Below are 17,070 nucleotides of genomic sequence, written 5' to 3' on the forward strand. Positions count from 1 at the left end.
AGCATGCAGACCTTATTTTTTCATTAGCTAACTGTTTTCATTGATTTGGGGTCACAGTGCAATGAAGTTAAACCACACACACACACACACACACACACAAACACACACACACACACACACACACACACACACACACACTCTCATACTAACCCTCCCTTCCCACTCTTTCTTCATCCTGCATTTCAAAACACGCCAACCTTACATACAGATTACAAATTACTGCAACATAAAAGCCACACACAGACCTCATCGTCTCCTCTGCGTGCATTATGCGGGCGCACGTGTCTGCAATCCAGCTGAGAGCTATCCCTGCCAAACGCCAACCTAACCTTGCCCTGTGGTCAACACATTCATTTAGTAATGCATCGGGATAAAAAGTGCACCGTTAGCACTGTGTGCAGCGGTGGACGATCTGCAGAGGCTCTTAAGAGAGCTTTAATCAGAAAGACGCTGAATATTCAGAGGCATTTGCAGCGGTCAAGAAATGTACTCTTTTTTTTGTTTTTCTTCCTCCTAGCACCTGGATGGTTTCCTCCCTTTATTCAGGGAGATGTTTCTCCGCATCCTCAGTTTTTTTCTGAACTAAATATGAAACTGCAGCAGTAAACACTTAAATGTGTCCCTTTAATCAACAGCTGCTGAGGAAAACTAAAGCAGGAAACAATAAAAAGTTGCTCCATTAAGAGTGTTTTTGTTTATCGAAGATTGGGAGAGTGAAACCCCCCCCATTGCTGTTTGAGCTCTCCGCAGCCTTGACAATAGCTCGGAGAGGACATGCGGGCTGAGCCAGACGGTCCGTGCCCACCGCTCCTCGAGGGGCTCGCCATCTGTCCGCTGGCACCAACACATCAGAGTGGCGGCGCAGGGCAGCAGGGGAGAAGAAGAAGAAGAAAAGGGTGGGGGGTGTGACGGAGCCGGGGAACGTTAGCAAACAGATGCGGGCAGATTGTGGATTAGGATCCTTCCTTAGATAATACCAAATGACATCTGATCACAGATCTCTCCCTGTGGAATGCTCGACGGTGGCATTCCCTCGAGGGGTTAACCAAGGCGGGAGATGAATGGAGGGGTTTTCACACGCTCGCTGCCTGGGACTCCTAGAGCAGGTGTGGGAGCGTGTGGTGTTGTTTTTGTTGTGTTTTTTTTTCTGTTTTAAAGCCAAATGTGTTGTGGGTGTTATTTATCATAATCCCAAATTTACAACAGGCCTCCTTTAAATGTAAAACCTTTCAATCAGTTATTTTTTTATAATTTTAGTTGAAATAATAGTCTAAATGAATATCAGAAAATCCTATCTGTACATACAGTGCCTCTTCACTCTTTCCCATTTTACATTGTTATACCCACAAACTTCCATGTATTTCAAAGTAACACATAATTGTGAATTGGAAGGATAATATATAATTTTCAAAACTGTGGTACGTACCCTCTGAATTTAATTTTGTGGTAACCCAAAATAAAATCCAGAGCAACCGATTGCCTTGCCCTAAATAATAAATGGAGTCCACCTGTGTATAATTGGATTTTAGTATAAATACAGCTGTTCTATGAAGGCCTCAGAGGTTGTTGGAGAACATCAGTGGAAAAAACAGGATCATGAAGGCCAAGGAACATAGCAGACATCTTATGAATACAGTTGTGGAGAGGTTTAAAGCAGGATAAGGTTATTAAACAATATCCCAAGCTTTGAACATCTCACCACCCATCACCTAAATAAACACATGCCCAACATAGAGAATGGTGGTGGCGGCATCATGCTGTGGGGATGCTTTTCTTCAGCAAGGGGACAAGAAACCTGGCTGAATAAAAATATGCATCACACACCTTTTAGATTTTTATTAGTACAAAATTTAAAAAACTGTATGTATGTATTTTAACCTTCCACTTCTACTATTTACCACTTTGTGTTGGTCAATCATGTAAAATCCAAATAAAATACATTAAAGCTTGTGGTTGAAACATGACAAAATATGGCAAAGTCTAAGGGGGAATATTAAAAAAATATAATTTTAATAATTTTAATTGATTTGTTTTGTTTTTTTAATCCAAAAAGATCTCTTACGACTGTGCAAATGCTTTGCTTTAAATTTCATAAACACAAATGAAGAGCATACGAGGCCCAGTGCTACCAAGATTTGCAATAAACGCTCACCACTTAACATGTTGAAGTGCAAAAACCTCATGGAGTCAACACAATAAACACACCACTGCCAGATGAGGACAACGACGGAGTATTTTTGAAACACTGTTTAGTCTTGAAAGACTTGGCTCTGATTGAGTCTCCTTTTTTTCTGCCCTGAGAGGCCACAGTCCAGGCCTTTAAATCAGACCAAAACTGAAACAAGATGAGTTGCAGGGAAGAAAAACCCTTAGGGAACACTATCAAATAAGAGTCAGGAAAGTTGTAATTGTCACATCTTTTAGTAAAAACCCAGTATTTTCTAAACTGTGTTCAAGGACCCGTTTTTGTGACTGTTATTTGGGCCTCAAATAACCGCTGCCGTGTTTTTTTGGAGGATATTTATACATCTTGGCTCATTCGCCCTTTACAATCTGGAGCAAAAAGGGCTTTTATCGAGTCTGAGAGCAAATCATTGGACAAAATTCAGCAGCTGCCTTCAGATCACTGCTGTGTTCTGTGCTCGCTTCATGGCCCACAAAAAACACGGCTACCAGAAAATGTGGAAGACAAACTGTACATCATCAGCCAAGTGATTCCTCTCTTTACTCCTCCCCTCTTTGCTCCCAATTGGAATAAAAGCATCCCGAACCAGACAAAACTGACTACTCCCCTCGATTTTAAATAAATATTTTTAAGAACTCATGAGAAATAAAGGAAGATGGAAAGAGACAGACAGTTAGAAAACAGAGGCCAGTTTTGGGATTTTTACTAAGCATAAAGATGCTAGATGGGGAGAAACCCAGCGATCATTATGTAGCTGCGTGCAGATGCATTCAATTAGTTGTGGTTGGAAAAGCCTTGGCCTCAGACCAGCTCTTTCAATAAGGTGCGGTAGAGGGGAGCAGCCTCTCTTTCTCGACCAAAAAAACCCTAAAACTGCAAGGCTTCTAACACACAAACACACCTCTGTCCGAGGACACCCTACAGTAACACAACGGCCCTTTTTTAGAATCAGCTTGTAAATAGAGGACTATGTTGTCTAAAGAAGTGTCTGAGAAATATGACAGCTCTCTAAACGGAGCCACACTCTCTGACTAACAATGTCTTTTAAAATATGAATCTTAAAACTAAGACGTTGACTAAAACTGACATAAAAAACAATGGAAAAAAGGTTTGACAGGTGATGAGCTTGCATGTTTTTAGCTTCGTTACACTTTGTCACTTGGGAAGAGTGAAAGAAGCTATTTTTTATTTGTTCTGCCAGTTTTCTGTTTAGATCTGCTCTTTTTTATCTTTCAGAAGTGGGGGATAGAACAATGAAAATAATAAGAATAGAAGGAACAGTTTAATTAAATATTGTAACAGAGAAAATGACCTCACCTGTTGCTGGTGGAGAAAGGCAGGATCTCTAGGGCTCAGGCCTACAAAACGATTGGACGTTGGGGTGCCAGGAGTTGAGTAGCCTGTGTAACGAGTCATCACAAAAAAACAACATGATATCATTCGATTAGCTTTGAATGCTAAGTGAATGTAAGTCAATGTGGCAAAATTTTAAATCTGCCACCATAAACAGGGAGCATTATATAGAAAAGGAACTAGAGGAATACCACAGGGCTCAGTTGTCGGACCACTGTAAATCGTTAGGTGTCTCAACATAAATAACATTCAAAAATAAACTTTTTATACTGTTACTATCAATGAGATGTCTGCCTTAAGAACATGTACAAATTTTATCATTTAAAAGATTGTAATAAAAGTCCTTTAGAGACTATCTAATTAAAATTGTGTAAGTGATAACAGTAACTGTGAGTGATAGCAACATAATTAAAAAACGTACACCGTAAAGGGATATTATATGTAAAGAAAAGTGCTAGAGGTGTCCAATAACGCATATTCCTTGGGCCACTCTTATTCTCCAGGTATTTCAACAAAAATGACGTAAACTGGCAAAAATACCATCCTTATGCCTTTACCATAAAGGTAATATTTTCCCTAAATTTATGCATGAATGTTTTCGGTTTTTGACTTCTTAAAATTGTATAATACATGTAATCCCTGGAGTCATGTGAAAAACAGCTGCATTTGGGAATGGACAATAAATATACCAGTTTTTATTCTAAACAAAAAGATAATAAATAAAATTATTAAAAAAAAATATATATATATATATAATAAAATAAATAAATAATACCAATAATGCTCTTGTCATCCAATAGTGTAACATGCTAAAAAAGAAATACAATTTATTGACAGTTAAAGCCTATTTAAACATATAGGTTTAAGTATGACTGATGTAACTGTCAATGTATTCTATAGACGATAAAGCTTTTGCTCATCATTAAGGTCATTTTTATTGTTTTTTTGCATCCAAGTCAAATGCTTCTCTGACTCCTCAGACCTACGTTTTTTAAAATTTTGCAGTACATGGCACTTTATGAAAAACAAATAAACAAAAACATTGACTGAAGAATTTTGGCAAGATTTATATATTCATATATTTATAAAACGGAAACTGTTGCATGTATTGGGTTTGGCATGTAAAAAGTCATTGGAAGCGATGTGGGCTCACCTTCTGTTGATGTGGTGATGGGCTTGGTGTCCGGCATGGAAAGCGTGACGGGTCGCACCGGGCCGTGGTGCGGGGATGGAGCCAAAACTGGGGTGAAGTGGCCTGGGACCTTTCCCACCCCCTGACCACTGCTGTTAGGCTGCACATTAGGTAGAGACAGACAGAAAACACAACTGTGAGCAAGTGATACAGAAAACAAATACATTGCTTTAAAACAGTATTCACCCTTTAACCCTAGCTCCTTCTTTTAATTCTGGATTTTTTGTCACACTTAAATGTTTCAGATCTTTAAACAAGTATTAATATGAGGCAAAGATAATCTAATTAAATATAAAATGTAGTTTTCAAATGATAATCTTAGATATTAAGAGAAAAAAGCTACCCAAACCAACCTGGCCTGGTGTGAAAAAGTAATTGCCTGCTTGTTAATTAAGGATTTAACTTTTTGTTTGACAGCCAAGTTCAACTTTACCAACTACATCCAGGCGGATTACTGCCAGACTTAAGGAATCAAGATATAACTTAAATAGAACCTGTCTGACAACATGGAGTAGGCTAAAAGATCTCAAAAAGCAACATATCATGCTCCTGTCTAAAATAGGAAAACAGTTAGGGTCAGAGTTCCTGATTTAAAAATAAGAAAAAGGTTGGGCAAAAATGGCATATAGGGGAGGGATCCAAGTCCAAAATCACTGCGGATAAACAAAAGCCAATGTTGCATTTTATTCACAACATCTTGGTGATCTCTGAAGACCTTTAGGAAACATATTCTGCTGACTGAGGAGAGAAAAGTGGACTTCTGGGAAAGTGAGTGACGTGTTACGTGAAGTGTTCTGATGTAAAACTAGCACACCATTTTAGAAAAAAGACAATCAAACGGAAAAACAAACATTATTGATGGAACCGTCAGTTCTGCTCTAGCCAAAACAAAATAGATTGAGATGCTGCAGCGAGACTTTAAACAGGTCTTTATGGTTGAAAATCCTCCAATATGGCTGCATTAAACCAGTTCTGGAAAGAAGAGAGGGCAACATTCCTCCACAGGGATGTAAAAGACTGAGCAGCTGTTGCCACAGAGAGTGGCATAACCAGTTAAAACTGCGTTTTGTATTTCCTCAGGTTATCGTAGACATTAAAATTAGGTTGGTGATCTGAAACATTTCAGTGTTACAAAAAAGCAATAACAAAATATTTTTGCAGTTTAACTTGTTTAAATTGCTGGTTATGACATCAAAATTAGAAAGCTGTATCCATAAACATGGCTGAACTACATTCATTTTCTTTCCTAACAAAACCCATAACATTATAGGAGAACATCCTCTGTGCAGTGACTTATGGTCACAAGCACAGGCTCAGCTTGTAAATGTACAGTTGGCCAGATCATGAACAAAGCATGCCACAAAACAGTCCGCCCTGATTATGTTGCCAATTTTTAAGCAACCTGGCAGGATTAAAACGACCAACTAAAGGCAGTTGAAATACACTTTAAGATATTGGTTTTTTCAGCTGCTGCCTTGTCACATTTATTACTAGTACTCACTAGGGGGGGGGGGGGGGGGGCGCTCCTCAATCGCTGACAATGGATTTCCTACACGATTTCTCACAATGATTTTAATGGCAGTCATAAATGGAATTTAGGAGGACGAGGGGCGTGAAAACCCAGAGAGGATTGCAGAGTGACCCGCTTCAATGGTGTGAATGCGCCGCTATACAGGGGACTATATATAAGGGGGGAACATTGAATAAAAGGAAGCAAATGGGAGCTGCTCTTTGAGACGGCTGGAGACTGTCTGGGCCGTTCACTTTGGGGCCGCCCCGAGTTCAAAACTCAAACAGGCCTTTTCGGAGAAGAATCGGGTCCGCAGGGTTCCCTTCGTTGTGAATAGAATGTTTAATTAGAGTGTAATATAATCTGCGTTAAAGCAAGCATAAAACATTCTGGCACTCGTCCATGGGATTATAAGCACTGTGTTATTTGCAGAACCCCCTCCCCATTGCCTCCATCCTCTGTTCTCTCCCAAACTGGTCCTCCAGCTCTCCTTTTTCACCCCCTCTCTTCTCCGCTGCTTTCTCCAGAACCCCAGCAGAGGGCCAGTTAATTCTGCACAAGAGCAAGGCCCCAGCAACGGCAAATATTTACAACCTTTATCATTCCCCGTGGTTTTTCTCTGGAGTAACCCCCCACCACCACGCCACCACTGCCGCCCCACCATTCTGGAGATGGAGCCGTCTACAAGGCTTTTGTTTACAGTGAGAACAGCAGGGAAATAAAACTCACATAAATATCACACAGCTTTCTTATCTATAGAGACGCCTAGCTCGCTCTTTGCGCACACTGGCCCACACTGTGTCTGCTGAACGCATAAAAGCGCAGAAGGCCGTTTGATTTCCAGCCGAGTCCTGATAGGGATTTGCGTATCATACATGTGACTGCAGTCGCAAGAGTTTGGTTGATTTTTTTAATGGAGTCATGCGGCTGTTGTTTCCCTTTAAATTAACTGCAAACATAAGGCTCCAAGTGTATTTTAACCTTTTGCCCTGAGGGTTATGTCATGCTGAAAATATATGGACAGAAAAGTCAAACATTCAAGGGTTTATAATCATCTTATTAACATAACTTGGTGTAAATTATTGCAGATTAATTAGCCTTTGCAATGGGGATTTATGAGTTTGTCTTTAACCAATTATATTGACATTGCCTTACAATAGTATTTATAACCATTGATCCTTTTCACATTTTGTCTCATTTTAAGAACAAACTTCACTGTATATTATGTGAATTTGTCTGCGACAGACCAACACAAAGAATAATTGTGATGTGGAAGGAATATAATACATAATTTTATACATTTTCTTCTAAAAATCAGTGGAATACTTTGTACAACCGCCTTTCGATGCGATTACAGCGGTAGGTCTTTTGGGGTATGCCTCTACAAGAATTGACCATTCTTATTTACAAAATAGCTCAAGTTCAGACAGATTGGATGGAGAGCATCTTTGAACATCAGTTTTTAGGTTGTGCCACAGATTCTTATTTGGATACAGGTCCAGACTTTGACTGGTCCATTCTATATCATGAATGTGCTTTGATCTAAACAGTCCTACTGTATGTTTAAGGTTGTTGTCCTGCTGGAAGATACGTTTGTCTTGTTTTTAGCTGCATCCACCTTCAAATCATGACCAACCTCCCTGTCGTGCTGAAGAAAAGCAAACCCAGCATGATGCTACCACCATGTTTTGTACTCAGGCCACAAAATTTGAGTTTGGTCTCATCTGACTAGAGCACCTTCTGCAACAGATTCTACCACCTGAGCTATGAATCTCTTGCTGCTGCTCCAGAATAACCTTGGGCGTCTTGGCTGCTTCTCTGATTTACAGCATCAGAATAAAAGGGGCGGAAGACATGTGCATGCCACGCTTTCCAATTTTTATTTGCCCATGCATCATCTTCCCCTTATTTGTAAATAAGTTTTAGGTTGTAAAGCAACAAAATCTGAAGAAGTTCAAGGGATATGAATACTTTTGCAATAAAAAACAGGGAATGTCATTTAATTTAGGAAATTTAAGCAAAACAAGAACATATTCTTAACTTCCAAGTGCACCTTGAAGGCATTACTGAAATACTGCATGCTGTAATTTTATCTTATCTTTAATCTTTTGAGGTCAGGGCCCAACAAGATAAAGAATAAAGAATAGAAGCTCTGTAACTAATACTTTAAACCTACAGACACACAGAAAAACACAGACCTGGCTGCTCTGTGGGCTGGACGGGTCGTACGACGGCACGTAGCTCTTGAGGGGATCGGCAGGATTGAGGTGGGGCGGATATCGTATGGTGGGGTGTGAGAAGTAGGGCGACGGCGCCGGAGGCAGGATGGCCGAGGCAGAGAACTGCAGGGGCGAGTGTGAAGGGGGGCTCCTCGATGATATAACTGTGGAGAAAAAACACACAGAGGAAGACTGAGAATGTTAAGGAGAGAGTTTAGATAAAATGTCATTTTTTAAAAAAGGACACTCTCTTTAAAATCTAGTTTTTACTCTGTGGTTCAGTAGCTTGTGGAACAACATTTAGGACCAATAACTAGATGTTGTTGTTTTCAGTATTAGCCTCTCACATGTTTGTGGAGGAATTTTTGTCCCACTCTTCGTTACAACAATCCTTCAGTTTGTTGGCGTCTGTTTCTGCAGTTTTCTTTAGGTTCCACCTCGCTATGTACATCTGGACATTGAATGGACCATCATTCTTTGCTTTTTAAGCCATTCTGTTGCAGACTTATTACACAGTGCCTAGGTCCTGTGGCTGCAGAGCAAGCCCAGATCATCACCCCGCTACCACCACGCCTGAAAATTGGCATGAGGTGTTTCTCTTGAAATGCTGTCTTTAATTTTACCCAGACATCTCTACTTTGCTATAATTGTCCAAAGACAGATTCCCAAAGGGGTTGTTGGTCATTCAGATGCAACCTTAATCCTGCCACCCTTTTCTCTTCTATTGTAGAGGACCTCCTCTTAGCAACCTTTTCCGGACAAGTTGTATCGGTTGGGTCTTATTTCTAATTGTCCTGTCATAAACTTTAAAATTTAACCTGCTAACTGAAGCTCAAAGTGCAAAATGCTTTTGGGTTGTTTGCAATTGCTTTGAGCATTGCACAATCAAACCTTGGGTCCAATTTGGTGGAACCTAAATACCAGAAAAGCTTGACGGCTCCTACTTTTATGGCTTGTTTTTGTACACTTGAGCTTAGATTTATATAATTTTAGAACCTGGTTAAGATCATAGAATTAGAAAGAGTGTACGTTCTATTATGACTGAAAGCCTAAATTGGCACAGATTTTGTTTATGAATTTTTACCTTGGAAAGAAAAACTGTGGGCTAACTCACCACTGTGTCCCACGCCTGACAGGCCTGGGTGATGAGGCTGAGAGAAAGTGCTGAGTCGTGGCGAGGAGTCCTGCGGCGAGGTGGGGCTGAACAGAGGCTTTTCCGGCTTCTTCATTGTGGGAGAAGACATCTCTGTCGGCAGAAAAGCAAACCAAAAACCATATATGTAACAAACATATGCATCCAATACTTCTTAATAGTTTGAAGCAGTCTTAGCTAGAGATGCATTCATAAATCGGCCAGAGAATGGAACTGGCAAATTTTTCCTTGATTGGTTTTGATCAGTAAATGAGCAGGTCAAATGCTGAAAAATTAGATTTTTTAAGCCAAATTTCATTTAGTGTATAAACACTAAAAATCCCACAATTTTCACCTCCATAAACACATCAACCAACAGCATGTGCTTCTTTTTTATTTTCCAACTTTATTTATTGGTTTTCAATGCAGTACAAGATAACAATATAAAAATATTGTGCCTTCATTGAACATTTACCACTGATTTTATATAACCATAAAATCCCCATAAAAGGGGTTGTTCATAAAAATGAACAACCCCTTGTACACACACACAAATGTACATATGGGGTCACATGTAATGATAACAGTAACAGTATAAAGCTATGTGCTTTGATGCATTGTGTTGAGTATAATAAAAATGAGATAAAGCTTGGGGACATAAAGTATGCTTTAATAAAAAAGTGATTTTCATTTTCTGTTGGACATGAAACTATGAGCACTAAGAACCAGCACGACATTTTTTTCTTTCTGTATTTGAGTCCTTGAAGAAAAGAAAAATCAGAATTAGAAGGTGAGGAAAAGCCTGATTAGTGTATCTTTTTAAATTGTTATATTTAATATTTATTCTTTAACACACATACAGTACAGACAAAAATTTGGACACACCTTCTCATTCAAAGAGTTTTCTTTATTTTCATGACTATGAATATTGTAGCTTCACACTGAAGGCATCAAAACTATGAATTAACACATGAGGAATTATATACTGAACATAAAAGTGTGAAACAACTGAAAATATGTCTTATATTCTAGGTTCTTCAAAGTAACCACCTTTTGCTTTGATTACTGCTACACACACTCTTGGCATTCTGTTGATGAGCTTCAAGAGGTAGTCACCTGAAATGGTTTTCACTTCACAGGTGTGCCCTGTCAGGTTTAATAAGTGGGATTTCAAGCCTTAAAAATAGGGTTGGGACCATCAGTTGTGTTGTGCCGGAGGTGGATACAGTGCACAGCTGATAGTCCTACTGAATAGACTGTTAGAATTTGTATTATGGCAAGAAAAAAGCAGCTAAGTAAAGAAAAACGAGTGGCCATCATTACTTTAAGAAATGAAGGTCAATTGGTAAAACTTTGAAAGTGTCCCCAAGTGCAGTCGCAACAACCATCAAGCGCTACAAAGAAACTGGCTCATATGAGGACCGCCCCAGGAAAGGAAGACCAAGAGTCACCTCTGCTGCGGACGATAAGTTCATCCGAGTCACCAGCCTCAGAAATCGCAGGTTAACAGCAGCTCAGATTAGAGAACAGGTCAATGCCACACAGAGTTCTAGCAGCAGACACATCTCTAGAACAACTGTTAAGAGGAGACTGTGTGAATCAGGCCTTCATGGTAAAATAGCTGCTAGGAAACCACTGCTGAGGACAGGCAACAAGCAGAAGAGACTTGTTTGGGATAAAGAACACAAGGAATGGACATTAGACCAGTGGAAATCTGTGCTTTGGTCTGATGAGTCCAAGTTTGAGATCTTTGGCTCCAACCACCGTGTCTTTGTGCGGCGCAGAAGAGGTGAACGGATGGACTCTACATGCCTGGTTCCCACCGTGAAGCATGGAGGAGGAGGTGTGATGGTGTGGGGGTGCTTTGATGGTGACACTGTTGGGGATTTATTCAAAATTGAAGGCATACTGAACCAGCATGGCTACCACAGCATCTTGCAGCGGCATGCTATTCCATCCGGTTTGTGTTTAGTTGGACCATCATTTATTTTTCAACAGGACAATGACCCCAAACACACCTCCAGGCTGTGTAACGGCTATTTGACCAAGAAGGAGAATGATGGGGTGCTGCCCCAGATGACCTGGCCTCCACAGTTACCGGACCTGAACCCAATCGAGATGGTTTGGGGTGAGCTGGACCGCAGAGTGAAGGCAAAAGGGCCAACAAGTGCTAAGCATCTCTGGGAACTCCTTCAAGACTGTTGGAAAATCATTTCAGGTGACTACCTCTTGAAGCTCATCAACAGAATGGCAAGAGTGTACGGAGCAGTAATCAAAGCAAAAGGTGGCTACTTTGAAGAACCTAGAATATAAGACATATTTTCAGTTGTTTCACACTTTTTTGTTCAGTATATAATTCCACATGTGTTAATTCATAGTTTTGATGCCTTCAGTGTGAAACTACAATATTCATAGTCATGAAAATAAAGAAAACTCTTTGAATGAGAAGGTCTGTCCAAACTTTTGGTCTGTACTGTATGTATCTATATATATATATATATATATATATATATCTGGGTATATTTTTGGTGAAGTCACAACTTTTCACATTTTTAATTCCTAAAAACGAATATTATGAATGTTTTTTGACAAACCTTTAAGAGATGCACAACGCAACCAGCCAATTGTTCCTTGATCGACCCTTATTGGTGATTGGCACGTCAAACACTGAAAAATAACTTTTTTCCCCCTTATTTATTAAATGCATCACCACAAAGAACTCTCTCCATCTTTTGGCCAAAATGCATTTTTTATTGAATACAAAACTACTGACTTTTGACTATTGACTCACAGAGCCTGAAGCATGTTTTTTCTCTTTTATATGCTTTAGTCAGTGTGAAAAAAAATTTGTATAGGTCAAAACTGGAATTGGCTGGTCTGACCTTGTTAGTTTGGCTAAATTGTGAAGCACTTTGGTCGACTTTTGTTGTTTTTTTTTTTATAAAATCTGACATTTGAGACTTCAAGGAAAAGCCGATGATCAGTATTTGCCAGGAAAACCCTGAAAAGTGCAAATCTAGTTGTAACATATTTCTTTTAGGCATATGAAAAAAGACATGATTACCACAAAACGATGCACAAGATTTAACAGTAATAACAATATTGTTAGATATTAATCAAATAATTCCTGAAAGGCTTCTACTATTGCCTCAATTAATCATAAATTAGAATGAAAGATGTTTAAAATAGGCTAAATTTGATCCTGTGGGTTTTATACAATAAAAAAGGAAATGCAGAACACAATGAAAAATGCACCTGGAAAATAATCTCTTCCCTGTGGGAAAAATCATATGCAATTTCTGGAATCATAATAAATCACCAGAACTCCTCCATAACTTAAAAACAAGTCTTTTATCATGTCAGACCAGAAGATTAAAGTGACCCACATAGGATTTAAAACTTTTAAGACCAACAGTTTGTAAAGCAACGCTACTTTACAAACTGTGTGCGACAAGCTGTTGTAATTCCCCAGGAATAATCCCGAATACTCTGCTGAAGACGTGAAAATTATTTGGGAAGTTCATTTGGTGCTAACGACTGAATGTGTGTACAGAAACTGAAGCAAAAACATGAAAGCTGCTTATTATTGCGGCTCTCCAGTTTTACGAGCGACGCTCCGCTGTCATGGCTGTGCGGTTTTCAATTTTCCATGCTGAGACGTGGATTCTGAAAGGAACGTGATAACAAATAGATCCGAGAGGCAGTGGCCTATGTCTTGTGTCTCTTCCATGATGAACAATCCTCTGGTGCTTTTCTTGTCTATTGTACGTTCTTTGGGTGTGTAACTTTGATATCATCCGCCTCTTTTCCCTCCGAAAAAAAAGTTTTACAAACCCAGATTTTTTTTATTTAGTGATTTTATCTGTTCAACTTGCTCCCCTGAATTGATTAGAGGTAGGGGAGGATCAAAACAAGCAACAGGAAAACTTTGCTATCTCCAAGGAGAAGAGTTGATGGGAATATGGGGGGGATTTCCCAGCCTGAGTTTGGAAAAGGGATACACTCCTAGCAGCATTTCATGTTGCTGTCAAGAAGAGAAATACCTTAGAGGATACATTCAGGTTTGAGAAAAACTGTTGCACTAAATTACAGCAATTAATTAATACTGTGAATAGTTGAACTAGTCTCCTTGCATTAGATTTGATTAATCATGTTTATTGGACTGATTTGTTTTGTACTAGCTGGGTAAATATGTGCCTGTGCATAATAAACTCAGAGATTTCAGTGCTTTCCCAGACCAGAACACTACCAGAGAGCCTGAACAAAAACCGGGTGAAAAAAACGAAATCCTTGGCACTTCAGAGGCCTCATATGGGTTTAATATTGGCCCACTTCTCATTTATTCTCTCTTGACAGAGTAATAGCTGTCTTTGGAGAGTTTCCTACCCACTTAATTCCCTTGCTTCTCACCCCAAGTGCCTAAGTTTACGCAGTGCAATGCTCTCGAGCCTTGTGCAGAGGGACACGCTAGAATTTCATGTACCCACATTGCGGCTGCGGCTGAATCCCACTACTGCTGTGTCTCCTGTGTGTCATCTGGTGTTTTCCTCTTGCATCCTCCCCACTGATTATATTAAATTAAAAAAAGGAGGTGGTCTGGGTTCAAACTGGAGCTAAAAACCACTCTCTGTCTTGCAGGAAAGAAAAAAAGATGGTCTGGATTTCCAATAATTTTATGTATGTGCCAGATAGACCAAATGTTTCTTACCTGCTCTTAAGGGTAAAACAAGACTGAAAGGTGTTAACAGGAGTCAGTTGAGGGTGGCAATGATTAGGAAACACAGGATGGTGAGACGTTCATTATTTGTTTGGTGAGTTTGCTTTACCTGTTAAGGTAAGCCAATGAGGATCTAGATGATTTTCTCTGCAGCAGAACCCAACAAGATCACCACATCTTTATCTTTTCTCTGATTCACCATTAAGCTAATAGGAGTGGAGTGCAATACACTTATTGGCCACTTTAATTAGCTATGCCTATTCAATCAACCAATCACATGGCAGCAAGTCAGTGCTTTAGGAATCTAGACATTATAAAGACATCTTGCTGAGGACCAAGCAACAGAATGAGGGCTTTAATGTGACCCTCAAATTATTGTAGCATGGTTGTTGGTGCCATAGATTTTCTGAAACTGCTAATCTACTTGAATTTTTAAACACAATCCACAATCAGTTTACCAAAAACCGATTGGTCCAAAAAAGAGAAAATATCTTTTCAGCAGATTCTTTTCAGGAAGTAGTAGGCAGATTATGTTAATGAATGAACAAACTTATTTACGTGTGATTTTAATTGCATTTCTTACAAGGTTGTATTTTTTCGACAATAGCAGAATATCAACAAAGTTTGGTGCACATTTGTAATGGAAACGCAGCTAGTGTTAAACATTGAAGCATAGGGGGTACAGCAGCAGAAGATCCAACTGAATGCGGTCAAATAAAGACAGAAAACTGGGGCTACAATGCACACAGGCTCACCAAACTGGAGATTGGGACAAACATTTCCTGGTTTCTGTTCTTTGGTTGCGATATTCAGATGGTGCGGAGAGAATTTGGCATGAACAACATGGAAGCAGGAATCCATTCTGCCTTTGTTCAACAGTTCAGGCTGGTGGTGGTGGTGGTGTAATGGTGTCGGAGACAATTGACTAGCACACTGTGAGTCGTTTAGTACCAACTCCACATTTAATAGGTCCTAATTGAAATGGAAAATGTTCTTATTGTTTTAGCAAATTCTCTCAACAATCTTGTTTAATGTTGCAGTTTGTTTGTCTATATAAAACAGATAAAGGTGTTACTGTCAGATAAACCTGCAAAAAGTAAATAAAACAGGAAAATCACCTCCATCTCTGTCGTGCCAGTTCGCCCGGCTGCTGGCTGGTGAGCTGGGTGACGAGTAGAAGTCAGGCCCCGTTGGGCTGGTATCCATGTTCTCCTCCATGTTGGTTTTGGGCCTTTTGCTGCACACAGGGAAACGTTTGATTTTATAATTTATTTTTTGTAGCACAAATCACATCATTTGAAGGTAATAATATTTATTTTCACCTTTATAAAAGCAACAACTATTTCAACGTTTGTGAAACACAATATATAAAAGTTGGTCCAGAATGCTGTCCGATAAAAAGAAACCAAGAGAAACACATGGAATTTCCCCCCAAAACAGAAACAATGTGCAAAATAAATAAAACTCAATCAAAAAGGTCAATAAAACAATTTATAAGTGGTAGAACATCAGTACAAATAAGGTAAAAGAATAATAGTTTTGGAGAGTGCTCCTTCATAAATGCTAGGCTAGTAGATGAGAGCATTAGCTTATGTTAGCTTAAAAACTATCCTAGTCTAACCACATGGTACCTAATGGGTTGACGCATTTTGTATTGACTAAAATATTTATACATAGTGTGCTCAATATAAAGATTTAGACGTAATGATGTAGTTTTTAAAATAGAAATGTATGCTGGAATTGCATTCTTGAGTTTTCAGTCTTCAGGCAAAGATAAACTAAGCTAAGAGAGACCGAGCAAGAATAACAGAGGCTGAATTACAGTAAGACATCATAAACTAATATAAACTAGGTTATAATAAACTAAGATAATATAAACTAAACTAAGCTAAAAGAGATTAACATAAACTAACACTAGCTAACTTAAGCTAACATAGGTCAACATAGGTTCATTTAGGATTTTCTAATTTAAGATAATCCATGCTAAATTGAAATAAAATAGGACTAAGATAAGACCAAGATAAGATTGCCCTAAATCAGCTAAATTAAGATAAATTTATTTAAGGTAAACTAAGCTAAAACACGCAATGCTAAGTTATGCTAAACTAAGGTGAAACAAGATAGGAAAATATTAATACAAAGCTAAGCTAATTTACAACAAATAAAGATGAGATAAACTACACTGAACTACGCTAAAATCACGTAAGCTATGCTCAGATAGACTGAGATAGGGTAATATAAATTAAATTAGGCTAATATAAGATAAGCCAAGAAAAAATTTGGCTCTAGTAAGCCAAGCTTAAAAAAACGTAATCTAAACTAAAACAACATACAGTCATATTCAATAAATTAGAATATGCGTTCTGATGAGGCACGTTTGTCAGATTACAAGCACCTTTTGAAAATAACCTTTAAGCAAGTATTAAACATACTTTTTAATGAACCCCACATTTCTGCATTACTTTTTTTCTTTTCGTCTGATGTGGTATTCTAATCTTAAATGTCATGTTTTCATGAACAATTTGTGGAAAATCATCAGAATTAACAGAAACAAAGGCTTGAAAACATCAGTCTGTGTGTAATAAATCTACATGTGTTGCACTTAGTGAAGTGACTTACTTAAATACATTTTTAATTATATTTTAATTTATTGAATATGACTATATAAGATTAGGGGAAAATATATAAGCTAAATTAACATGAGATAAACCAAGATAAAGTGAGCTAAAGTATGCTAAACTTAGCGAAGACAAGATAAACTA

The 17,070-nt window shown here is 38.6% G+C and overlaps 1 protein-coding gene across 6 annotated transcripts in view; it reads right to left on the reverse strand.

Annotated features, from left to right (window-relative positions):
• LOC124880072 (nuclear factor 1 B-type-like) overlaps positions 1–17,070 on the reverse strand; it is a 95,456-nt gene that overhangs the window by 16,306 nt on the left and 62,080 nt on the right. For 5 of the 6 annotated variants that reach the window (XM_047384967.1, XM_047384966.1, XM_047384965.1 and 2 more), the window contains exons 6-10: positions 15,427–15,545; positions 9,574–9,705; positions 8,439–8,623; positions 4,692–4,830; positions 3,503–3,585 (exon numbers count right to left, since the gene is read on the reverse strand). In XM_047384967.1, coding sequence (XP_047240923.1) covers positions 3,503–3,585; positions 4,692–4,830; positions 8,439–8,623; positions 9,574–9,705; positions 15,427–15,545 — 658 coding nt within the window. Of the gene's footprint in view, positions 1–3,502; positions 3,586–4,691; positions 4,831–8,438; positions 8,624–9,573; positions 9,706–14,705; positions 15,281–15,426; positions 15,546–17,070 lie in introns of those variants that run through there. The other variant, XM_047384969.1, reaches the window with a different exon arrangement.

This window comes from Girardinichthys multiradiatus, chromosome 14, assembly GCF_021462225.1.
Source record: "Girardinichthys multiradiatus isolate DD_20200921_A chromosome 14, DD_fGirMul_XY1, whole genome shotgun sequence".
NCBI classification, from domain to species: domain Eukaryota; kingdom Metazoa; phylum Chordata; class Actinopteri; order Cyprinodontiformes; family Goodeidae; genus Girardinichthys; species Girardinichthys multiradiatus.